General features: G+C 41.1%; 1 protein-coding gene across 4 annotated transcripts in view; it reads right to left on the bottom strand.

The window, feature by feature from the left end:
* Nucleotides 1-26,935, bottom strand: part of EPB41L3 (erythrocyte membrane protein band 4.1 like 3) — a 140,503-nt gene that overhangs the window by 53,744 nt on the left and 59,824 nt on the right. For all 4 annotated transcript variants that reach the window (XM_032785956.2, XM_075062948.1, XM_075062947.1 and 1 more), the window contains exon 3: nucleotides 26,450-26,647. In XM_032785956.2, coding sequence (XP_032641847.1) covers nucleotides 26,450-26,647 — 198 coding nt within the window. The remainder of the gene's footprint in view (nucleotides 1-26,449; nucleotides 26,648-26,935) is intronic.

Genomic DNA, 26,935 nt, shown 5'->3' with positions numbered 1-26,935 from the left:
TAAACACCTTTCAAAACCATTGATTTGGAACTGTACAAAATCTGTTGAACTGGGCTAATCTGCCTCCCATAAAAATTCAGATCTCAATGTGGAGTTAAAAATAAATCAATAGATGTAACATTCAAGGGGTAGCTTAGAAGGTTTCCTCTATCTCACAAATACTGGCACTTAATATATTCTGAGCTTATACTGCACTAGAACTATAGCCTTCTCTATATGCAACAGTAGTAACAAACGTTGGCCCAAAATACTCCCTTAAGCAGGTCTGAAACCTGTGGATGATGGAGCAAAGGCATTTGTGTGGAATGGCTCCATGAAGTCCTTCTTTTATGTTTACATACAGGGATGGGCTGATCCAGCACCCACAGAAGTCAACGGAAAACTCCCATTACCATCACCGGAGCTGGACTGGGTTAGGCAAGTGAAAGCGCAGGATTCTCCAGAATCCCACTGACATTTCTCAGCCCAGACCTCCTCCATGAGAGGATAGCTAGTTTTTTATGCTCGTTTAGAACCTGGCTATCTGCTGAGATTGTACCAGTTGTGGTGATGGTTTTGTTATATGGGTATATGCCCCTTATGAAGTACATTGAGTCCCCAAGAGAGCCATGAGTTTATAGCAACTTTCAAATGCTGTAATTCTGAGCCAGATAAAACTGGTAACCTGCAGCCAACAGTTTCTATTAATAAACAGCTGAAATAAAACTGTTACAATAGTGAGTGATATTACAGTTCAACAGGCAACACCGCTAGGAGCATGAAACCTAAATCAATCAATTCTAACGTTGATCAATGCATATTTTATTTACTAATGAGTATTTAAGCTGTATTATGCTGTGTGAGAGCCAGATTCTCTGAGGCACTAAAGTATCTCCTGTAAACTATTGAGCACCTGCACTTCCCATTGAGACTAATGGGAGTGATAAATATTCCACACATTGCAGGAGACACTCAGCAAATTTTGGGCTGAATCTTAAGAACTCAAATTATTTCCTACTCTAAGCATAAGGTTTGCAAGGCAAAAGACTCCTTTTTATGATCTGCCTGTGTGGCAATGCACACTCGTTAGTTATGCCTTGTTATGTTATTTAGTCATATATAAAGTTCATACTACACAGAATTCAAGCAGCATTCTGACCATCACTTCATCATGTGTTACACATCCCTCAAAGCTAGACCCTTTGCAGAATCGTCTTATATTAAGCATGAATACCTCAGTTTCTTTTATTTTGTGTGAATATATACACACACACATATATACACACACAATTTTTTAGTTTAACATAGATATAAGCGGAACAGTTTCATTATTAGTAAAATTCAACATGTATATAAGCAGAATACTAATACTCTAGTACTTGTTGACTTTTTTTCATTACAATAATGAACATGACTAAAGAGCACTGCAGATATTACTTCAGTCTACTTCGTATAACAGTAAATTGCGTTTTGAGTAACATGGAATAAATTCATTATAGTCTGTCACTCCACAAAAGCTGGCCATTTAAAGTCTTAAACTGTTTTAGATTTAAGTAAATCAAACAAATAAACAAATGTGAATGAAGGCTCTTGTACAATTCATCATCAAGTATTTGAGAAAACATTTTGGAAATGGTAAGAGTAGCTTGCACAGCAACAACAAAGTAACACTTTACACTTACTTGACATTTTCTTCTTAATATTTCAGAGCACTTAAAGGTAGGAAAAAATTATTCCTGATGGGGAAATGAAAAGTTAAAATGACTTGTCCAAGAACACACAGGAAATCTGTAGGGCACAGACCACAGGGGCCAGCTCCATAGCTGGTGTAAATTGGAGTAACTCCATTTACTACTATGGAACTATGGCTGCCTATGCCAGCTGAGGTTCCATAGTAGTTAATGGAGTTACTCCCAGGGCATTGTACTAGTCACTTGCTTTAAACACTAGATTAAATGAAGTGCTTGGCTATATAGCCATGGTTGCTGTATACTTTCAAACAAATATTTAATCTATTCCTCCAGCCAACAGATCCACTCTCCCAAAACCCAGAATTCAACAGATAATAGAAGTTGGCTGTTTTTTTCTTTAAACTTTATACAGTTTTTTAATTACATCCAAAAGACAGAACCTACTACTGAGAGCTGAGAAGAAAGGAAATCAAGACTTTCTAGCAGAAATTTGAAAACGATTTGGTTTGAAACAGTAGACAACAACAGGTTTTCCCCACACTGTTGCTTTACTTTTTAATATCAATCTAAATGACTAGATTTCTGATGGCAGTAAGTGGTCAATTTAAATCTACAAAAATCTTTGTCTTAAGAAAAATAATATGACACAACTGTTATATTTACATGTATTTGCATTATGACAGCTCAGTGTCCTGTCATTTAAAAGTCATGCAAGGCGTCAAGGCTGATTCCCCACTCTAGCACTTTGAGTGCAGAAGGTGGGGGCCCACAAGGATTCTAAAAATTAATAGTGGCCATTCCAGGCTGGTATTAAACTCCCAAGGTTACAGCTTTTCTCTGACCTTGGCTGGGTAGATGCTGCCACCACTCAAGTACAGAAACCCTTTGAGAGCCCAGGAAGGTGCACTTGGGAGTTCTTTCCTGTGGGATACCCTCAAGCCCTTTCACCCCGCTTCCGGGGAAGAGCTGAGAAAGAAAAAAGAAGGAAATCAGCTGTTGCCATCAGCTAATTAAACACCATGTGCACAAACCTGTTAAGACACAAAAATTCAATTCTGTTCTTAAAAAAGGTAAGTTGTATTTTCTTTCTTTCTTTTTTTTAACTAATAAATCTGGGAATTCAGGCTATTGCTATATTTTATAAGAGCAATACAAGGATTAAGCACCAAGAACAGTTTTCCTGAGGTCCAGCTTAAAGGTTAAAAGCAAAACAAAAACACCTGGGCTTAGCACAGAGGAGTCCACAAGCCATAAAGAAATAAAAGGGATAAACCTAATTTTGTCTTCCTAGACATTCCCTGATCTACTTACATATCTGGGGTTTAAAATGATTAGTTTCTAGGTATGATACTGAGGATTTTTCATACCTGTCCCCAAGCTTCTTACAGCGTAACTGCTGCCCTGTCCCCTCTCCAGCAGGTAGAGCCACCACAGACAGACAAAAGGGGAGTCTTTGTTCAATTTTAAAAAGTTCTAGCCTTCCCATTGGCTCTTTTGGCCAAGTGCCCACTCACTTCCTTTTACCTGTGCATAGCAGTGAGACTTTTTAACCCTTTAGAGGTAGAGCAATTAGAGAACAGCTACTAAGAGGGATTTTATAGCTACTGGCTGCCTAGGTGTCCATCAAAGAGAGATATCCCCATCTCCTTTCACTTATCACATAAAGTCAAAACTGAAGCTGTTTCAGCTGGAGGATCCATGCAGTTGCAGCTTTGACAAATAATATAGAGCAGCTGCAAGTTAAAGTGTTTTAAAGAAGATGTGTGTAAATGAAAATTGCCTTTAATGTGTAGCTATATTGTATAATAAATATAAAAATAAGGCAGATAAGGTACTGTGAAAGACCAAATGTGATCTCTAATTACTTTTATTATTGAAGTGTCACCCAAAAGCCCCGAGCAGGGTCTCACTGTGCTCAGTGAGCGTAGGTGAAGGTAAGAGCAATAAGTTTGGCTAGCTGTGCGCAAAATTGGACGGTCATGTTTTAGCTGTTATAAAATGCCCTTTAATTTCTCTAGCCTCTTTTTTTTTTTTCAGTGTAAATACCCTATACCTACTCAGGAAATCTCCGCAGCATTGTAACTGCATCGGAACAGAATATGGCAAAATCTGCTTCTTGTTACTCTGGCAGCTGCTAAAAAGGATGCTGGAGAGTGATATATACTACTGCAGGGAACCTTCTTATCCCAGTGCATCCGATGCAAATCTGTGATGAGGAGGTGGCTAAGGGAGGGGCCTTGCTGGGAGGACATTCCTACCTGCCTGTTGGTATTAGGATAGATGAGCTTCATATGTCAAACCCTTCCATTGCCCTTTAGTGTCACAATCAAATCTTAATGAGTCACTGTACATTAGCTCACGCTATATGAGTAGGTACTTATATGGCCTTTGTTATACAGTATATGAATGAGTTCTGAAAGAAGTGCCACTACCTATATCAGAGACCTCCTGCTGCAAATAGCAAGAAAAGAAGACACAGTCTTCCCACCCACAAGCCACAGATTTGTATAACTGTTCATATATTTCCAAAAATTTCTGTATACACTAGGGGTGGCCATAAAACAGGAACCTTGTTTAATAAAAAATGTTGAGCTTTTGAAATTTGTTTTTGTTCCACACAGGAATGAAAATAAGATCTTTCAAACTTTTTATTTTATTTTATATTTTTTTAAAGAAAACACTCCAGAATAGCCAAGGAGTTATGCACTCAACTGGGATGTGGGAGACCCAGGTTCAAATACCTGTCTGATTCAGAGTTGATACATGAACTTGGGTCTCACACTGCAGGTAACTGCCCTAACCACCATGCAGGACACACACACCTTCTCCCCTCCTCTCTTCCTCCTTGTCCCCCAATACCACGGGCCTGAAAAAGCTCTCTGATAAAAACATCATTGTAACAGATATATTTCCATCAAAAGTTTAAGTGTCAACATGTTGGCATTTTCCACTGGAAAAAAATTCACTGAAAAATTCCCAACCAGTTCTAATATACAAACATCATTAGACATGTGCGCCTTCCCATTTGAAAATTATGCTAACATGGGGAGATAATTGCATATATAGATGGGACGTAGTGTTTCAGTTACATGCCATATATCAATGAAACAAATAAATAATACTTCCAGGCCATTATTAATTAATATTATTTTGCAGTGCCCTAAGGTGTGGTAGGCACATTACAGCATAGATAAGAAATGGTCCTGCCCCTTAAGAGGAATAACAAACTGGAGGAGAAGAGAGAGGAGGAAGGACAGTGGGTACAGCAACAAGATCACAAAGCTTCTCAGTTTATGCCATAATATTCGTAATATGATTCCTATCATCTATTCCATGGTGACAAGCCTTAAGAAGTAAAGTGATGTGAGGAAAAACTGTCTGTTAGTAAGACTCAAGTTAATTCTCTCAATGACAAAAGTTTCAGGCCATTCTCAGCAATCTGTACTGATGGGCTTGGCAGAATCAGAATGAGATCTTAAGTGCATACACTGGAAAGTCATCGGTCAAAAAAGATATATTCCAATTTCCCTGTCTGCAAAAACATTTGCCCTCTAATCCAAGAGAACACCCTAAACAATTCAAACATAACAGCACCCTCCTCAACAAATTCTCAAACACATTTCAAACATGAATGGGATTAAATGAAACACGTGGCCATTAAAAGTCACTGAGAAAACTATTTGCTTAGAATTACTGTAGTTTGAGCGAGCAAGCGATAGAGTGTATAAGAAATCTAGATTTGGATAATATAAAGTAGGGGAGAAGTTGTGGAGTAAAAAGGTAACTCTTCAGAATTGTAGTGCCAGGTCTATTTTAAAACATACTGCTCTCTGAATTCATAGGAAACCCACAATTCTCACTGACCTGGGAACCAGAACAGGTAGTAAATTGGTCAAGAAAGCGCTAAAAGCGGTACACTTGGCAGGTCTGCACTTGTCAGTGATTCCCATATGCAAGGAAGAGGAGAACATGCATCTTTTCTTTGTTACCCGCTTTTCTATTCTTTGATCTGCACCTCTCCTTCCTCAAGCTCCTCCAACCGGCTTCTGCAGATCCTACCGTGACAGACAGCCTCTCTCTCCCACTCTGTTCCTTTTTCCTATCCTACTTTAGAAATCCCTACCCACCACTTCACCTCCCTTCTCCCCAGTCACTCTAGCTTCCCTCCCTGCTCCTCTCCAGTTCCCTCTTCTTCCCCTGACTGCTTCTTCTCTTTTTCCCATTGTTTAAGAGGATCCCCAGCAACCACAACCCACCTGACTCTTCTTCCCTTTCCTGTCCTATGAACACGCTCCCTATCTGACTCCTACTCACTGATTTCTTCACCCTCACAATACTGAAGAGAGAGGTTGGAGTGAAGGGACTAACAGTATGAAAAATAATGGTTAGTGAAACGAATTTATATTCTCAAGGTACATGTCCACTGGGAGGAAATTATAGATGTTTGAAATTCTCTTCAGCCTCTCATACCGTGTTATTCATCCAAGCCATTACAAATACAAACACACTTCCACTCCTCACATTTCAGCAATAAAATATGAGACTGAAGTAACATATTACTCATCAGATGTGAATGAGAAGCCTGAAAATTAAACATTTCAGCCTAGCATTGTATGGATAACAGGCTTACTATCAAGCCAATTATTCTCACTTGGAAACAGCAGGGTACAATCCCTGATTTTTCTTAGAGCAGGGAAAAAAGGAGGACGTTTTTGTTCACTTATCCATTAAACCCATGACCTGCACTGTATTTGACAAGATGAAAGGACATAACAGCAACAGAGTAGAAAAAGCTTTTGTATATTCTTTTGTTCCTTATACATTATGCCATTCTAGTCACCAAAATAAGTACTGTGAATTATTCTCATCAAATTTACACTAGAAAAGCATTTTATTTATTGTAAATCTATGAATCAATGACATCAGGGATGAATGTTATTTGTTTAGGGAAAAATCCACCTTGTGCTAGTTTTTTTTCCAGGCAACTGACATAGGGACAGTGAGTACTGAACCTATCAATGAACAGGTGGCCAAGTTAAGACTTCGCAAAAGATAGTTATTCATAAGTTGAGAGGTACAAGAGGCCCTCAGGAAACTAAACAAACTTTCTGTTCTAGCTGAGAATGCTAGCAATAGTTTGCTGCATCTTGAGGGCAATCAGAGTAAAACCAATTCAGATTCCTTCTTCTAAGAAATCCAAAATACATGGAATCTGATCCTTCAACATGTTTCTCTTTATCCTCGCCCCAGTATCTAATCTTCCAGATTCTGGCTTACACCATGGTATTGAATCTCTTTTTGGGAGAGTGACGCATGTTGAGCACATTCCTACTACAGTTTTTCACTCAACCCTTGTGCTACAGCACCTGGGTTGTCAAACCAAAGGTTACTGAATTGGGACAAGATACTGCATCTTAGTGAAAGTCTAGTGAGGATGGACAATGAACAGAATGGTCCGCCATTGCCTCCAGCAGAAAGAGATGCCATCGGCTTGTTGGTCATGCTGGTGCTGTGAGGATCACAGACAACTTCTCTCTTCAACATTTAGGAGGACTTAAGGTATAATAATGGGACTGGTGAGAGGGCAAAAATGTAGTCAGGCAGAAAGCAGACTGGTTCCCTTCTCTCAGTTGCACTGAAAAGGTCAGGCTGAGATGGCAGGGAGCTGATTATGGCTTCCCAATTCTGAGGGCCAAGATGCCGCTTTAATTTCTGCCCCGGCATAGGGCCCTGGGACAGGCATGGTACAGCATAATGTACTCCATCATACTCAACAAGGAATCTGGTGGCACCTTAAAGACTAACAGATTTATTTGGATATAAGCTTTCATGGGTAAAAAACCCGCTTCGTCAGACAAACATGGCTACCCCCTGATACTTTCCATCATGCTCCTTTCCCTTCCTTCCCAGATACATCCCCTATGGCGTGGGAATGTGTGGCTGGCACTGGGCTTGCCTCTACAAGCTTTATGCCAGTGGAAAGTTCCCCGGCACTGACACAGTTAGCTTTGTCATGCCTCTCCTTGTCCTCGCTCTCCCCTGACAATCTACTATTAGTGTGGAGAGCATGGTCTGCACAGATGCCGTCTCTGCTAGCTTTATCCCAGGGGGAAGTTCTCCTATGTCAGGGGAATTTCATGCTGGCCATTTGCATCCAGAATCCAGCCCTATACATTCATAGGCCATTCATATTTGCATCTACGTGAGTGCATACAGTTACTTAAGAGTTCATTACCCTTACTGCTATATACCTGACTGAGTAGTAGAGTGGCAGGTTACCCCCTTCCTCTATTTTTAATTCATTGCTTGATTTACTTTCCCTTTGCAGATGTATCAGACGTAGGGTGAGCAGGTTAGGAGCACAACATTCTTATTTTCTTAGAAATTAAAGCTATTACAGTGGCCAAAGTGCTACGTTTTACAGTGAAGCTATTTTTGCATGCAATGCTGCAGTCTCATGAGTATACAAAATGCGGAACAAGGAGGACAAAAAGCCACAGCCCACTGCATCAGGCAAGGAATGTCTGTCTTCTGAAGGCAATTAAAAGTAATCACATTCAGCACGAGCTCTATAGGCAAGGGGAAAAAACAAAGATGGAAAAACATTACAAAATGCTAGCTATAAATGTATTTATTTTCATCACAGGTGCCCATCTTCTCCCTGTACAATAACTACAGGGCCAGGACAAAACAGAGTTCAAATACACACTTTCTGTTCATTGGCCAAGGAGCACAGCAGTGCAAATAAATACTGTGGCTCTGGGCATTAATTTTAAATTGAAAATGTGTGTGCGCCCCTCTCTCACACACATGACTGCTGGAAAGTTGCCAATGCAGCCCTTAGAGTCAGAATTAGCACAAGTGACTTTTTGGCTGTTTATTTCAGCACACAACTGTTATAAAAATTACAGTGGCCATGAACGTTGGAACAAAGACACAGATTAACATCATGCAACACTGGTAGAAATAATTGGATTTCGAATTATTTTGAGGTTATCTGATTCTCATTCCTAATTAGCATTTGAATTTTCCAGTGGATCTTAACAAAATAACTTTGTGCTTACTCTAATCTTGAATAGTGTAATATGTTTTGGCATGTGGCAGTACAGACCTTTTCCATCTCCTCTCATTCTTTTCAGTGCAGGTCTACTGACCATTTTTTCTTTCACAATGTGCCTTATGGAAAAAGGTAATATTTTACCTAAATACTAATTTACAGTTTTAATCAAACCCACTATTTTAATTGGAGTCCTCCTGAGTAAGGAGGACAGGATTTGGCTCCATATGTTTTGTAGGTTATTTTCTTATACACTTTAGTTTTTGCATTGCAAAAATCACATGGTGGCCTCTTCACAATCTTTTTGCTAATCAAAGAGAGAAATGGAAAAAGTGTGTGTTGCAATATTGCTTAGTCCTATTGGGCCCATAATATTAGATGGGCAAGTTTAGTGAGATCTTTTACTGGACCAACTTCTGTTGATGAAAGAGACAAGCTTTCAAGCTACACAACGCTGAGATCGGGAGAAGAGCTGTGTGTGACTGGAAAGCTTGTCTCTTTCACCCAACAGAAATTGGTCCAATAAAAGATATTACCTCACTCACCTTTTCTCTCTAGTACACACACCATCTCCCCAAGGGCCGGAACAAATGCAGGAAGCAGGTGGTTGGGGCAGCATGTCTAGGTCTTCGGCAGCAATTTGGCGGCAGGTCCCTCAGTCCCTCTTGGAGGAAGGACCGGCTGCTGAATTGCCGCTGAAGAATGAAGCGGCGTGGTAGAGCTGCTGCTGCAGTGCCGCCAATCACAGCTTTATCTCCCTCCTCCCCCTTTGCTGCTTGGGGCGGCAAAAAAGCTGGAGCTGACCCTGAGCTCCACCATGCTCCACCTTCCACAATTATCCCTGTTGCAGAAACAAGCATAAATCCTTAGCTGGTTGTCAGAAATACTCTATATTTGCTGTAGTGAGCATTCCCTCCCCTTCCACTTCCCCTAGTGGAAAGATTTTATTCTCTACAGTGGGTCATTCTCTGATTGATTACCATGATAGTCTAATGCCAATACAATTGCACTTGTTTTTCCTCAGATGTCAGAGGTCTTATACAAAAATTGGGACCAATCCTGAAAAACCCAGCCTTTACTCTCCTGATCAGTTACAGCGAAGTCAGTGGAACTAGTCACGTACAGACAAATCTCCAGGATCAGGATCATTACTTTGGCACTATCTAAGTGACTCACAAGTATTTAAAAATTGAAACAATACTATCTTCTTTTCCACACTGTAGAAGAACTATCTCAATTAGTTTACATTTTTGTTTGCTGTGTGTACGTATGTGTGTGTGTGTATATATAGAGAGAGCGAGCGCGCGTGCTGTGACAACTGAATTTTGAATTTAGTTTCAAATGCAGTGAAGCCATCAATCATTCATCTCTCTTTGGGAATTAGCTCTATTTTTCTAATCAGAAGTGTCTAACTTGTGGTCTTAAATTGGGACCCTAAATGGTAACCATGTTAAGAAGAATATTTGTATTTGATTATGAGCTAAAGAGGGGTTCAGTAGGAAAAAAAAGTATGTGAATTGAGACAAAACCTACTTTTTCCATGTCCTTACTGTTTTTCTACCTTCCCCTCCATGTTGGGAAAATCCCCATCAAGAGATTTTTGGATCATTTCCATTCCACTTTTATCATCTGAAGAGTGCAAAGGGAACAGAACAGGGCAGAGAATCTGCCCTAAAGCACCGATGGAGCATCTTGACCTTTCTGAAGTAGGTTTAGCCCTCAGGCTGAAAAAGACAGCCCCACAGCTCAAGATCCATCTCTTGTGAAAGTTCTGTCTCCTGCATGTATAAGATTTCCCCTGTTGGTCAATGTAGCTGTCGAGAGAGATTCTGGTCATGGAGGCTTAGTGTGATCTCTCAGATTGCTATGGCCAATGAATCCCATGGAGACTTTTGAATATTAGGGCAGAGACCCTGAACTGCACTCTGCACTCATGTGTGTTATATATACACGTAGAATGCCTACACAATTCAGAACATCGTTAAAGGAAAACAGTTATTTTCTTACTCCCAATAATGCCTTCAGATTTTCAAATATTAACATTTATTTAAATCAAATGAGAGCAAAAGCCAGTTTTAACAAACGTGCCCCTTGCCTGACCCTTCGGTTTGCACATGCATGGCTTACAGGTTAAGGCATAGAATTTTTAAAAACACCAATGTGATTGAACTGTTGAATTTAGGTTCCTAAGTCTCTGAGGTGCTTTCTGAAAATGTTACCTCAGGGGTACCAAATTTGACATACTTGGAAAATACAGCACTCTGACAGAAATATCCTATGGATTATGTGAAACATTTTATAAATAGCTCACTACTCAGTCACCAAAAAAATTAAAATCCAAGAAATCATGCTAATGTTCTACTATAAAGTGGTAAAGCCTACTAAATCAAAATTCAGATTGCTATCTTGCAAAGTGTGAGGCAGTCATGTATACCTTTACACGAGTAATCAGATTGAAGTATATAAGCACTGATCCACCTGTGTCTTTCTACTGCAACTGTTGTCCTTTCAGTTTCATAATCAAACAGATATGCAGACTACTGTAAATAAATGTTTATGCAGACATGTGCTTCTTTTGGACCAGCATAAAATTCTAAGATCAGTTTACAACTACAGTTACACAGCATCTTTCAGGCTCCTAATCTGAAAAGATTCCTCATAAAATGAGAGCGAGAGAGAATAAACAATCAGTTTTATGGTAGTTAAAAATGAGCATTAATTTGTCAAGTAAATATATTAACTATAGCTATCACTGATTGTGCACTCAAGAATTTTGATGGTAAATCCACTGGTAGATGTTGAAAAGTGCACAACAGAATAAAATCTATTCACTGGACAGTATTTAACTGGCTAAGAGAAATCACTGAGGACTGGTCAATTCAAAAAGATTTAATTTAATAAAAATTGTGGGTTTAAAAAAATTAGGTTTTTAGGAGAAATATATGTATTATTTTTGCACACAGACACTTCCATTTGTTTATTCACTCTTTAAGTGGATCGGTGCATATATTATATATTTCTTACTGACTAAAAGATACATATCTTGAACACTAAAGAATTGCATTACAGAAATTATTTATTAGAGAAATGTATTTGCTACACTAAAAACTCCAGTATATCTCCAATTACTTCAGTGCTACACATACAGTCAAACTTAAATTAATGCCTCATAAAAAACACTACAGATTGGAAAGTATCATCTTGATATACAATTAAGGGTGTTCATATGCTATCATTTAATTCTTCTGTGTATTATGCTACTATAATATACAAGGTCCTTCACATTCATTGCATCTAGCACCTTCCACCACCTTTCCATTCCTGAAAATATCTGACCTAGATTCTGAAGTGTTTAATTCCAGTATGTATGTCCTATGCTATAGTAACATGTATAGGCCAAATGTCAGTGACATTGTATAATGTGACATAGTTTCTACTGGGGACAGCCTTCTTTAATACTGTTTGTGCTCACAATTCTAAAACGCTAGCACTACAGCACTAATCTTGAAAAAAAAAAAAAAAAAAAAAAAAAAAAAAAAAAAAAAAAAAAGGATTGCTAAATCCTGCTAAGAAGATTGGTGACCTAGTCCCGATTCTGGAATTGGACCAAATTAGGATCTCTGCCTGCTACATCAGCAGCAGAGATCACACTAGACCTAGCATTATATGAACTCTGACTACACTGGTTTTGGTCACAGAATTTGCATGTTTTGTATAAAGTGAACATCTCAGAATAACTTGTGTATTGTGATCCAAAGCAGAAAAAGGAAATATGTAAATAATAATAAACAAATATTTGAAGAGTATGTGTCTCTGCACATGGGAGCAGAAACAAGCCATACAGACACATGCATGCCAGCTGCTAAAATGTTTAGTAGCCTATCATTTCTACTGTCCAATGTGATAATTATCAAGTACTTGGACATTCCAAACAACAAATGTATCAAGAGAATATTTCTGAAGCATGAATTAAATATCCAGTATGTTTGTTAGGCTCCTGTATATAATAAATTACAGCATAAAGGAGCTAAATCAGACTTCGTGCATCTGGAGGCTTCTTGATCCAGATAAAACTAGCAACGTACAATGATCTTGGGGTACAAGGTATTTTTCTGAAATTGTGCGATACTTTTTTTTTTTTAAAAACTACACTTTTTTAAAAACAACACAAAACATAAAAATTCTGCAGTAATTAGGTGGATCTATTGGGTTCAAATGCAGCAGGTGAAACTTTCCAATTGGCATAATAAAGGTGGACATTTTCCTCATTCCCCATGTTCTTAAATGGCATCAGCAAACTCTCCTCTGTCCTGTGCTGCATGCTACCTTTCATTTGTGATGTCGATCTGTTACAAGATGATGCAGAGGATGCACTGATGTAAACTTGCCATAAAGACAGTTGATTGTTTCCTGCATTAGAAGAGTAATCAAGCACTATATATTGGGCTAGTTTATAGCATCTGTCTGTTGTATTACTGTTAACATTTTTGTTTATTTTCAATAGGAAGAAATCTCCAGTCAATACAAAATGATTTAAGGTCTAATCTTGCCATTTGAATTTAATAGCCATGGAGCTATCCCTGACCTACATTGTCACACAGGATAAAAAAAATCACAATGCAACTAAAGCACAGACAGACACTTTCTGCAATGGGACAGGTGGTGGTGGCATTCAGGTTTTTAGATTTGAGATTCCTCTATAATCATACCATTCACTGCCTGTAGCTATCAAGAAAAGTTGCTTGAACTACATATTTTTTTAATATTCACTGTTGTTTTTTGGCTGTGTCTATACTATGAGCATGGGGTGCGATTCCCAGCTTGCTTATACATACTCACTCTAGCTTGATGAGCATTAGTGTGAATATAAATAGCAGCAGCAGCACAGGCAGTGGTGGCATGGCTTACCAGTGCTGAGTACATACCCACAGGGTTCCAGTGGGTTTGTGCTTGGCAGGCTAAGCTGAGCCACCGCTGCCCATGTTAAAAATGACTCCACTACCATTTTTATTCATCTTAGTACTCATCAAGCTAGTGCAGATGTGTATGTGAGCTGGTAATCACACCCTAACCTTGTACATACAGCTTTTGTTTGAAAACCCAGAGAACATTGCACTGGATTTGACTGGAGAGTTACCCAGCTGACACATTAGGTCTTTATATACCTATGACAGCTAATGTTTTTAGAAGATGATACAAATGGGAGTGGGGTTTTTATTTTTTTGTTATGGCCTGTTATCACTTAGAACAGTGATTTCCATATAGATGGAAATGGGAGCAACTGATTCCTGAGATGGAGGTTAATGTAGGTTGTTCAGGGGTGAAGGGGAATGGGTAAAAGGACAATTCAGCAACTGAGAAGAGGGGTAGGACATGTGCCAGGAGACATCAGGGAGGCTCAGCGCAGGGTGATTTGGGCAGATGGCAGGAAAATCAGACATCTGGGAGGGCTGGATAATTGCTCTTATCAAAGGTCTGGGACGGAGTAGCTAGAACTGGAATCAGTATGGAAAGGAGTAGATGGTTCAGAAGTAGGAGGCGGCTTTAGCTTCTGGGATTTAGTTACAAGTTAGGTTACTTGGTGGGGGAGAGGAAAGGTTAAACAGGATACTTCAGCTGCTGGGGATAGGTTCGATTATTTATATTACAGTAGTGCTTACAGTTCTCAACCAAGATTGGGTCCCCATTGTGTTAGGTTCTGTACTAACATGTAGTAAGAGATGGAGAGTCCCTGCCCCAAAGAATTTATAATCTCTGTAGACAAGACACATTTGGAATGGGAAAGGAATCAGGCACAGAGAGAAGTGACTCGTCTAAGGTCAAATAGCCAGTGAGCAACTGAGGCAGGCACCCCAGTCTTCGAATTCCCAGTCAAGTGCCCTATTCACTAGACAACACTGCTTTCCATGTTAAGTAGCTGAAAGGGGTGGTCTGGGGCAAAGTTTATGGAGAAACATACAGTATTAGTCTACAGTGCAATGCACAAATGACAAGTCTACAGGGTTAACCTGGGCAAAGACCCATGGATAATTTATTTTTAAGGAACGATTTTAGGCACACAAAGCACTGCTGTGGCTTTTAGCCACAATCAGGAGAACTAACAGAGGCATTTGGGCTTCAGAAGTCACACTGCCTCCTACAGTGCTCCCTAATGCACACAGGGGATGCCCTTGCGGCAACATTCTGTCAAAGTGCATCACATACTCCCCTGTACATCAAGCAAATTCTGCTGGCTTGTGTAGAGTGAATGGGAAGAAAGGCATTACCCTGCCTTACCCCTACTCCCTTAGCTCTCCAGGAGCTTAGTTTTCCTTGTAGCAAGGAACAGTTTTCATGCAGAGGACAAAGCAAGACTGCATCTGTGGCTGCCCTTGCACAGGAGATGCAAAGTGATGGTGGAGCAGTCTCTCCTCTCCAAGTCTTACTTAGGGCTATCTACAAGCTGTACCATAAGATCTGGATTTCCACCGTGTGCCACAAACAAAAAAGTTGTTCAGAGTGTAGCAAGGCTCCCTCCATCCACTCATTTCCAACTTGTTTGTTGAGTGGAAGGAAACAGAGGAAAAAGCTGGAAAATACCATAGCTCAGCTATTGATTTCTACAATACTCTGCTTCTGAAATTAAGTGTTTATATTCAAAAACAGTAACTTTAGATAAAAAGCTGGCAAAGTTGCATGTGTAACTATATTTATTAAGAGCACACTCAAGCTTGGAAGCCTCCTACCGACATGTGTCAGAGAACATAGCTTTATCTGAATTCTTTGGATAATCTGGGTAATTCCTTGGGAGGTAAGGGAAGTACTACACCCATTTGTCAAGTAAAGAAAATAATCTCCAGGGGATCTTCTATCCAAAAGTAGTATTACGAGCTGGGTATGGAAAATGCAGAAAAACAAATACAGGTGCCACTAAAGTAAGTGACCAAATTTTCTTTTCCATGCCTCTTAATTGCTTGCAATGGTGGTAAAGGAAAAAGTGAGACTGCATATTGTATACATTTGAAATCTACCCTGTGATAGTCCTTTAGGACTAGATGCCATTTTGACTGTGTCTAGTTCTTCCTGGAAAGGATCTACACACTCCCATTTAAAGAACTTTCTCTCAAAAGGGAAGGAGATATAATATGCCTCTATGATATGTGGGGCACTATTTATCTAGATTAAGTATGTCTTTCAAATAGGAATTCCACCATGCACTGGTGGAACAACAAATCTGTTTATTCCAGTATACCCCTTTCATTTTAGAATACTATTTTGAGAAATGCCAGGTATCTAATAAATCATGTAACTGTCCAGACACAAATGTCTGAACATAAAACCTCTAATTTCATTTCAAATTAAGCATGAACATTTGATACTGCCTGGGGAACCAGGGGAAACTTCTGGTGTTAAGATGTGGGGTTTTCATTTTTTTTCTCGAAGAACATTTTTAATAAATACATGAAGTCAACATGTTCTTCCAATTATTACCAAGGAACATCAAGTTGACTGAAAGAACTGGATGAAAGAAAGATTCGGTCCTGGGGAAAAAAGTGAGGGACAAAACTAACAGTGCTCTTTGAAATATCAGTTATCCAACTCAGCTATGGAATATCAGAATAATATGGCAATAACCCAACTTGCTTTATTTAATGCTATAGAGACCACATAAATAGTTACCATGGAAACTTTTGTTTTCCTTTCCTGAAACCCTGTCTGTAGAGCCCTGCAAATCCATGGCTATCCACTTAATATCTGTAGACCATTTTTGTGGACAGCAGCGTGGATGTGGTTACAAATTTTGTATCTGCGCAGGGCACTGACCGTAAGAGCTAGGCAGGCAGCTGTGAGGAACCACAGCATGGATCTTCCACCTGCCCTGGGCAGGGGGCTGCTTGGGCCCCATGCCCAGGGTAGGTGGAGGGTCCGCTGAGTCTCCACACAGCTGCCGGGCCGGCTTTTATCGTGGCTTGGCTGTGGTTCTGAGCCACCCCTGCCCCAGTCAGAGCCGGACTGGTGAGAGCCGCGCTGGCAGCTGTAGGGAGCCTGGGTCCCTCCATCTGCCCTGGGCAGAGAGGTGGGGGGCAGGGACTCTGGGCTGAGGGCTGCATGGGCCCCCCAACCCAGGACAGGTGGAGGGTCCACGGAGTCTCCGGACAGCTGCCCGCCCGGCTCTTATCGTGGCTGGGCTGTGGCTCTGAGTCTCCTCCCGGGCCAGAGCTGGGTCAAGGAGAGCCGTGCAAGCAGCTGTGGAGAGCCCGTGCGGATTCGTCGACCCTCCACCTATCCTGGGCGGGGAGGCCTGAGCAGCCCCTGGGCAGATCCACTGGTCTCCCTCCTCCCAGGCCATCAGGGAGCTCAGCCAGGGAGCCATGGGGAGCTGAAGCAGACCCTCCACCTGCCTGCAGTGCGGGGCGGTGGGCTGAAACCAACCCCCGGCTGTGTCTTTGCTCCCCTCGGGTTTCCTGCCTGGCCAAGAGCAGGTGGAGGGTCCGTGAATCTGCACAGGCACCCCACAGCGGCCCACGCAGCTCTCTCTGACCGGGCTCCAACAGGGGTGAGGGGAATGCCTCAGAGCCTCAGCCTGGCCCCCAGTGTAGAGCCCTGCAAATCTGCAGATAAATTTTTGCAGGTTGTGGATTGTGTATATCTGTGCAGGGCTCTATCTGTCTTGTAAAACTCAAAGATACAGGACTGAAGATGAAGAATAAATTCTCAGGGGGCTCTAACTGCTGAGCTTTTTGAAAATAAAGCAAATATTCTGCCATTTATTTAGACCTAGTAGACTGTATCTTTCTGCTCATTCAAGAAATTGGTTATCCTCTGTTTGTAAATATTCACTTTTACAGGTTTAGAGCAAAAGCCATGAAGACAGACTACAGTCTGTTTAGGAAGTCATTCCATATTAGACCATCTGTACAGAGTGGTCGATAATTAAAAGATTCCAGGGCATCCAGCTAGGTTGCACCAACCTGTCAAATAGAAAGCCAAAACGGGGGGAGGGAAAAGGGAAATAGAATTCTTACACAAATTCACTTGGAAATGCTCTGCTTGAAGCTGGAGGATCTCAGAAGGAAAAACAATATTCATTTTCCTCATTTTTGGAAACCCTGAATCAGAGAATTCACTTCAATGTTTCAGAGGATCTGAAATCAAGGGATAGATTGTCAAAGTGCAGTTCTGGATCTCTTTTGATATTGGGCTCTTTAAAGTACAGCTCAGACCTGAGACCAAGAAGTTTACTTAACTGGTTTCTGCATTGCTTGGCTAGAGGATTACAAATCTCTAGGATTCTTCTCCTCAGCAGGATGAGTTTGGACTCAAACCCCTGTCCTGGATGTATTCATCAGATCAGGTTTCTGTCTCTTTCACAAGTAATCTGAGAAAGAATTGGGGACATCTCGCACTGGGCTTTCTTCCAAGGTGAGAAAGGATTGGTGGAAATAGTACTCAGCGCCTTTTTTTGACCTGACCATATCGTTGAGGTACAATGCATTTAATTTAATTTCTGTGATCAATCCTGATATTTACTATGGGATTACATCCAAGGGCAAGAAGCAGTATCGCTGGCAGGCTGGTGGTACACACGGCAGGACTACTATGCTGCCTTGTTCAGTGGAGCAGGATGAGATGCCCTGCCAAGTGTTAGACAGCTCACTTGATACTCACACATCTGACACTGATGCCTGCTCACATTTCACGGATGATGTCATATGTATATTTGAGAGAAAGACTCTTCTCCCATAGAATGCCCTTTGGAATTAGGGCCAAATCCTAAACTGATTGAAGTCACTGGCAACAATTCCACTGATTGCACTGGTTCAGGACCAGGTCTTAGAGCAGGCGTAGTCAATTATTTTTTGTCAAGGTCTAAATTTCTTGGTCAAGGTATAGTCAAGATCCAGACTTCAGAGAGAATAATAATTAAAAAAATAGCAACAAAGATAAGAAGTAAAAAAGATCTTGGGGGTCCATTGAAAAACATCTGGTTGTCAGGATTTGGCTCGTGGTCCATCTATTCACTACCTCTGCCTTAGAGGATTAGTTTTGTATTCATAAATCTTGTAATATCTAATATTGTCACTGATCATTTTATGTATTATGAAGCAATTCATTCCAACTTGATCATTTTACGTATTATGAAGCAATTCATTCCAACATGATTGAGTCGTCTAACTGTATATATAGATATTAAAAGCATTTAAACAAAAACTTTGTTCAACGTAATCTAAACACAAATGACCAAGTTCTCGAAAAGGCATAAAATTTGGGTCCCAAATTTTGTAAGCAAAAAACATTTTTCACCTACTGTAAGCTTGTGCACATGAACATTCAAATTTGTCTGAGAACACTTCAGCTGCATGCACAAAAATATATATCTAGATATCAGTTTTGCATTCGGAAATGCAGAAATACTTTCTAAATTGAGCTCATGTATTAAGATAATTTCCATAATAATACATGAAACATTTTATCATAGCAAATCTTTCACATTCAAAACCTGGGGAATATAAAGTCTAAGACAATTGTACTTTGAGTACTGCCTATTCATAAGTCAAGCTCTTAAACTGTACAGCACTGGATGGATTCTTTTCCTCTTGGGCTGTGATTTTACATTAGAGATGCTGAAAAAGAGATTCTCTCTCTTTAGGATGCTTAGTATAGCAGGCTATAGAACTGATGCAGTAATCATTCTAAGAAGCACTGTCTGACAAACAAAAATAATTACAATTTTCTTCATCTATAATCTTCCCACTAGAGGTTAAAATTTGTCTGTTTCTCCTTCAACTGGATTAGCTCAGGTTTCCCATTTCCACAGAGCAAGTCCTTGAGTTGTGTATCTAACAATACTGAATGAGAGTATTTTCTTTCTTATCCTTCCAACTCAACCTCTAAATGACAAGTTCATGATTTTCATAACTGACAAGTACTTTAATACTTCACAATTTGAACCATGGACCTGTTCCTTTTCTGCTTCATTTCACTCATCTGCCTGTAATCTCCCTAGAAAGCACAGCAATTCATGAACTATCTTCAGCCCATTCTAGGTGTCAATCTTCTTCATTTCCTTCTTGAGGCATTTGTGAGATTATTCCTTCTCCCAAGAGTTTATCATCACTTTTGCACCATGTTTGGGACTGGTATTCCACCTCCATAGTGCTGCTAGATGTGCTACATACCACATACTTTACGTACATACTTTACATACGTCTGCTTGTGTTCACTGTTATATCAGATTGCATGCTTTCTGTGACTTCTGCTGCAAAGCTCTGAGCAACCTTTGTCCTATTTTCCTTCAGCTTCTCTCTTCCTTGTAGTGTATTCCAAGCCAGTGGCCATTTTGTTTTTGGAAGGATTTATGTCCTCACATTATCCCTTTTTTTGTCCTTTCCGCCACTTTTTAATGTCTTCCACAGACCAATTATTCTTTATTGCAGTTTATTTTGTCGGCAGGAGTTGTATTTTCTGAACTATTAGGTGAGGATTTCAACCTTATTGACAATAGCTACACCAAAATATAAGATGGAACTCTCACCATGAGTAGACACCTCAGACAATCTGAGAGGAGGTCTATGGATCGGTGAGCCAGTGACTCTAGAAGACTGAAATTCCAAGACTTTTTTTGGCATGGAACTCCTTTACAGGAAACACAGCATCTCCTAATTTTTTATTTTTATCATTTTGTGTTTTCAACGACAACTGTACTGTATATATAGGAACAATGTATGAATAAAGGCTTCTGCTCTTCTAGTAGTCGTTCCTGGGAAGGGACTACAAAGGTATTTGACCATCCAGAGGTGAGGCGGGGGGAGGGAGCATGTTGGGTCACCTGCCCACCAAGTTTTCTGCCAGGGTTTATATTTTTATTTCTTTTGGGGGTGGGGGTGGGTTTGGGTTCAAAATACATGCCCCTCCCCATCTACAGTTACACATAGTCTCTGTGACCTCAAAAGAAATGCATTCTTAGACATAAGCCAACTGCTACTCTCAATAGATTCACAATGTAAAAATGCAGTGGAGTTTGTGGCATTGAACCTACTGTTTTATGTTTTTCGCAGAACAAAAAGGTGGTTTTGTGACCTATTTTTGTCTGTTTCTGGTTTGGAATGCCTTCATGCCATGAAACATATTCCCAGGCCAGAAAAAACACTCACCACAGACAGGGATGCTGGAGGACCAAAAGAGGAAGTTTTCAGCTGAGTCTTAGAATTTTTTCTCTGTGAATACAAGCCACATTACAGAGACTTTGGGTCTCCCCATTGTTACTCTCAGGTGAGTTCTTTGCAAATTGGCATTGGAGCACTATCAAAAGAGAATATCCTGGCATAATACAAAATACTGGAAGCCTGAGAGAGACAGAAAGGTAAATTAGTAGAAGATGAAGACTCCTACGTGGTAATGATGGAAGAAGAAGGTATGACTGAAGATACAGAGAATGGCAAGGAAATAATGGATTAGTAAAACCTGTTTCTGATGTGTCTGACTCCATGAGTGTGTGCAATTTTAACTGTCAGTTTATTACTCTGATGAGCACATAATTTATATGCTATAGGATGTGTTCTTCTGAGAGCAATATACTCCTTTAAATAATATTAATATTTAGCATTCATAAGGTGCTTGTCATCTGTAAAGCACTCGACAACCAACTAATTGATCCTCACGGTCCTCAGAGAGTTAAATAGTGAAATAATATCCTTGTTTCACAGTGTGGGGAATGCAGTTCTAGTACAAGGCCACACAAGGAGTGACTGGCAAAGCTGTAAATGTAACTCAGGACCGGGATTCTAACTTTCTGAGATTTTGCTTCCTCTTGGTTCCTTTTGGGATGGGACATGATGCATTCAACACGATAGCACTGATGGCGTTATTACTACGTGGTGATGCTTCTGCCAAGAGCTGGTGGTTTACCACATTTCACGTTGGCTCACTGCCTTAAAAATTAAAAATAAACACTACACCTCTTGTAAAAGGGAATTAAGTGAACAGAAGCACAAGGAACTTCAGCATTTAATCTTTGAGTATATTTTTCTAAAAGAGCATCTGGTTTTTATGGCGTTCACATCACATCCATGCATGACTTTTTAGGCCTTTCCCCTTGATCTCTTAGTGTTCAGCCTACCAAGATGGAACTAGCATAACTGCACCCAGGAACATAATAAGTTCTGTCTTTTGGAGCCGTCCTTAAAATGTTGATCGGGCTTTTTGGAGATGTGACAGGTGAGGTATCCCTTATCATTATTATGCTATAGTCTCTTTGGATCAGCCATATAACTCTACTGCTAGTCAGAGCTGCTGTACAGGAACTTTTCCCTCCACTTCTTTTTGAGGCATGGAGTTCTGAGATCTCTTCATTTTCTTTCCTCAGTCTCCCTGGCCAACTAATCCTTCTAGGGAGGTCAGTGTATAGAGTTAAAGAGGCATCATTCCTCCTGGCATGTCATCATATCTTTCCGTTGCCAGATCAGTTGTGCCAGCAGCGGAACCTTTTGCACAGAGAAATTAGACTCTCCAGGGATCTACCATGCATTCTTGAGTGCTGCACAGTAGCTGCAGTTGGTTTGAGAAAGCACAAGTTTAATAAACAAACATGCTGATAGTTTAATATATTGGTAGGAAGACCGGATACAGGACTGCAATGCCAACATTGTTGTCTGTCTCTTATTCCCAAGAGAGAACAAAAACCCCGCGAAACAGCCCAAAACAAAGGCTTCCCTCCACCGAGATTTGCAAGTATCTTGTCTCCTGATTGGTCCTCTTGTCAGGTGTTCCAGGTTCACTGTTTGTTAACTCTTTACAGGTAAAGACATTAACCCTTAACTATCTGTTTATGACAGTCATGTGCACAAATTCACATGTATAAATTTGCAAAACAGCGGAACTTTGGTCCTCTCAAATGTGTTTAATTTTGCCTTTCCAGTACCTGAACTGACATCTGCTTTGGTGAATGCAGTTACATATCCTTACGCATGTAACAGCTGAAGTGCTATCCCACTTAACTTGGATAATTTTTGGACAGACAAAAGCATTTCTGGACTATAGTGAACAGGGGCGGCTCTAGGTATTTTGCCGCCCCAAGCACGGCAGGCAGGCTGCCTTTGGTGGCTTGCCTGCGGGAGGTTTTCGGTCCTGCGGATTCGGCAGAATGTCTGCGAGAGGTCCGCCGAAGCCGTGGGACCAGCGGACCCTCCGCAGGCATGCCGCCGAAGTCAGCCTGCCTGCCGCCATTGCAGCAACCAGCAGAGCGCCCCCCGTGGCTTGCCGCTCCAGGCACGCGCTTGGCATGCTGGTGCCTGGAGCCGCCCCGATAGTGAATATTATGAATAAAGGATATTTTAGTTATCTGAGTTGATAAATCATAGTGCAATTTATATTGGATATTGGACATTTTGTGAAGCAGACACTGAGTAATCATACAGACTTTTAGGAGAGAAATAAGACAGGCAATAAGACAATGACATCTATATGCCAGCATTTTGACACTTCAACTTACATTCAGTACATATTTGGAGAAAGAGTGCAAATTCCTAGAAGAAAATATTATTCATACTATTTTATTTGCATAAATCCAATTCTAACTTAATACATTTCTCCTTCTACTTCATCTTATAAAACTTGTCTTACTCATAATATTTTTATCTATCTAGTGAAATTTGCTTGATTGCACCCCACACAGTGACTTCGATTTTCCACCTAAGTGATTAAGACTTCAGTAAGTTCAGTTCTTCCCATTAAAGCACGTACCTATATGTGGGTTTCCACACTATTTTCTGTCAGATACAAAAACAGGTCTGGAGGTCAAAAAGTAAAGCAACAATCTGAGATTAGTGATAATGTCACAGCAGCGTACCACACCAGCTTACTACTGCTAGTCTAGAAAGAAACTGTAGAGTACTCAGCCAATGAAACTAAAATGTACTTGACAGCATATTTTTCAAGTTACTATGTATGTAATAAATTACACCTGCTGTTTACAGCTAAGCTCTTGGCACTGCAAAAATGCGTTTGCTCCAAATTTTAAAGCGTGGTCATGAATAAAATTCTGAAGTCCTTGCTCAAGCAACGCTCCTCATTGAAATCAATAGTCAAGAGTGAGTGAAAACTGTGTAAGTACTTCAGAATTTGGCCTCACATGCAGCAGCAAACTTCTACCTTTAAAACAGTGGCTCCCAACCTTTTTGGATTATAGCCCCAAAATTTGTGATGGAGTAATGGCTGCTTCACCAGTCAGGGTTCCTCACATCCTCCCCTGGTGTGGTTGCCACATCTGACCTTCTTCTCCATTTTCTCTTTGGTGCTGTTTTTCCCCAGCCTTTCCCCTCCCTCTACCATCAGAACTTTTTCTTTTCTACATATTTTCACAGATTTTGCTTTCCATTTTTATTCTATCTCTACTCTTCCCTCTCCCTGCTTCACCTTCTTCCACATTTTTACTATCTCATTTTCCCCTTCCTCTTCTGTATCTGGTGGCTTCTCTTCCCTACAACACACTTCTCAGTTACCAAAAGGATCTAAGCTGGGTGGAGGGAGCAAATGGCTCCAGTGTGAAGCCTACGGGTTGCAATGGGAGCACTAACATGGCACATAAAAGGGCAGCCTGCCTGAAGAGTGTGTGCCTATAAAGCTGCCAGCTACTCTCTACTGTTGGGATTTAGGGTAAGTCTACACATTGAGCAGTGAATGTAAATTCTCACTCAAGGAGACATACCCGGACTAGCCCTGATCAAGCCAGTGTGCTAAAAATAGAATGCAGCCGTAGCAGCATGAGTGGCAGAAGGGGCTAGCCCACCCTGAGTATGTGACAGGTTTAGATGGTAATGCTAGTGTCTTGAACAGCTACATACTTGGGGCAGCCAGCCTCTCCCTGCCATTCGAGCTGAGGGGGTTACACTCTGTTTAGAGAGCACTAGCTCAATCAGGTGCTATCTGAGTAACTACAGGACCTGGGAAAGGGGAAACCCTTGGAGATCAGAGGCTCCCTTTCTTTAATGAGTTTCACTGTCAGTGGTCCAGGCTGAGTGTCACAGATAGTCACATGTATCTAGAACCCCATGCTCCTCAGGGGTGGCTCTAGGCACCAGCAAAGCAAGCAGGTGCTTGGGGCAGCAGCCTGCAGGGATCCAGCCTGGGAGCTGAGAACCAACAGGGATCCCTGGGAGCTGCAGTTCCTTGGTTAGCTCCCCTCCTATAGAGCCAGCCCTGGAGCACGGAAAGAACTACATTTCCCAGCATTCCCTTAGCAGCTATCAACAGGAAAGGGAGGGGGAGGGAGAATGGTAGCTGAAACCTAATGCTGCAGCTTGCTGTGAATGGAGAGCTCACTGCTAGAGCGGGGTGGCACTGTGAATGGGGAACAAGTGTGCCCAAGGAGTAGAAGGCTTTGGTCCAGATATCCCCTTCAGAAAAAATCCCCAGACTAGATCATGGATACTGGTGTGAACTTACCTGGCAGCCCCCAAAGAAGGAATTGGGTGGACTAAATGGACAGTGCCCCTCTCTATCTGAAGCCTAGCAAGGGAGGTTTGTGGATTCCACTAGAATTTAAAATGAAAAGTAAGGGAGGGGAGGCTCTATTAGACCTGGGCAGCTTTAGATACAGTACCAGGCATGCAGGAGGATTTCCACTTCTGTGCCATGGAAGCAGAAATTGACTTTTCCTTTCCAGATTTAGCTAATATTCAGAAAGGGAATCTAGCACCTGCCTTCCAGATTTGAACACTCAAAATTCAGGAGTGCTCAAGCTCAATTTGGGCAGCTGTTACTTCATTTCTCCCAAATCAAATATACTGATCCACTGTAACTTGCTGTAGAAAAAGTAGGATAAAGTTGAGCAAGAAATGCTTCCCAGTGGTTTTTAGGACTGGAATTGCTATTTTCAACAGCCATTGCCTTTTTGTTTGTTTAAAAGGAAGGCAGTGATACTGCATTGGCAAATTCCCCATAGAAAGAAAGAGTGGAACAAAAAGAATAATAAAGGCACCTCAACTTTTCCTCATTTATGTAGGACAGTCTTATAATATGCATCCAGATATCCTCCAATCACACAAGCTGAAACTTGTTCCACTTTACTGCAGTTCTGTAACCACACGGGAACCAATCCTGTCTGTGTTCTGTGCACATCCAAAATTCCTGCTGAATGACCTGCCCTGGGAGCAAGTTACCAGTGACCCAGGGCTGGAGTGGAAGGAGGGTGCGGGTGTCAGGGGTGGGGAGAGCCCAGGGCTGGGGCGGCAGGGGGAGCTCGGTGGGCACTGGTTGGGGGCAAGAGGGGAGCCCAGAGCTGGGGCAGCACGGGGTGTATGTGGGGGGAGAGCCCAGAGCTGGGACAGCAGGGGGGTGCAGGTTGGGAGGTGAGAGCCCAGGGCTGGGGCGGCAGGGGAGGTGCACGTCGGGGGGTGAGAGCCCAGGGCTGGAGCGGGGGCAGCCAAAATTTTTTTTGCTTGGGGTGGCAAAAAACCTAGAGCTGGCCCTGATGCTCCTTCTCTGGAGTGCTTCTATACCCCTCAATGTGGATTAAATCTGAGTTCAGTCCTCAGTCTTCTAGAGAAGACATTAGGAGCTGCTTGGCATTTGGCACTTGTGAAAAAACAGACCATTTATTTAGATCTAGATTTAGGCTTCCATTTTTGAAAATCTTCTTGCCCCATGAGTCTACTCGGTTTTTTAGTAGAAGAACTTTTCTCCACAATAGAATGAATTAGGATATACAGGGAACAACAGCAAAATAGAGGAAATAACAATTTACCTCTACTTCACATCCATATTCAGAGCCATCCAGGAGCATCACTTTGCACTGCATGTTTTTCGGCTTTTTAACAATCTTTAGAGGCGATCTGGAGAGTTTGCTAGATGATGATTTTTGAGAGAGCTTGTCGTCTTCAAACTGCTGATATTCCAGCTGTTTTGCAGCAGCAGCAGCAAACTCCCGTTCTCTGTCAGTGACCTGTGAAGAGCAAATGGGAAGATTAAGTTTCAATTTCAGATTAAAATAGTGGCTCTACAATGCAGCCATTCAGAATCAAAATGCACAACTGGCTTTCATCTTATGGAGAGACTATTCACCACTAACAGTTACCCAGCTACAGCATACAAACAAGAACTTCATCTTTATTGTTTGGGAAAGCCTGCTTTAGTCAATAAAACAACTGTGTGTCTTTCTGTAACTGCCACTTTGAAAGATAAATATATGGCTGGGAAAACCCACTGCAGTAGTGTTATTTTGGGCTTATCC

Source organism: Chelonoidis abingdonii, chromosome 2 (assembly GCF_003597395.2).
Source record: "Chelonoidis abingdonii isolate Lonesome George chromosome 2, CheloAbing_2.0, whole genome shotgun sequence".
Classification (NCBI taxonomy): Eukaryota; Metazoa; Chordata; order Testudines; family Testudinidae; genus Chelonoidis; species Chelonoidis abingdonii.
Note: the sequence above shows the minus strand (reverse complement) of the source record. Positions and strands in the feature narration are given on the sequence as shown.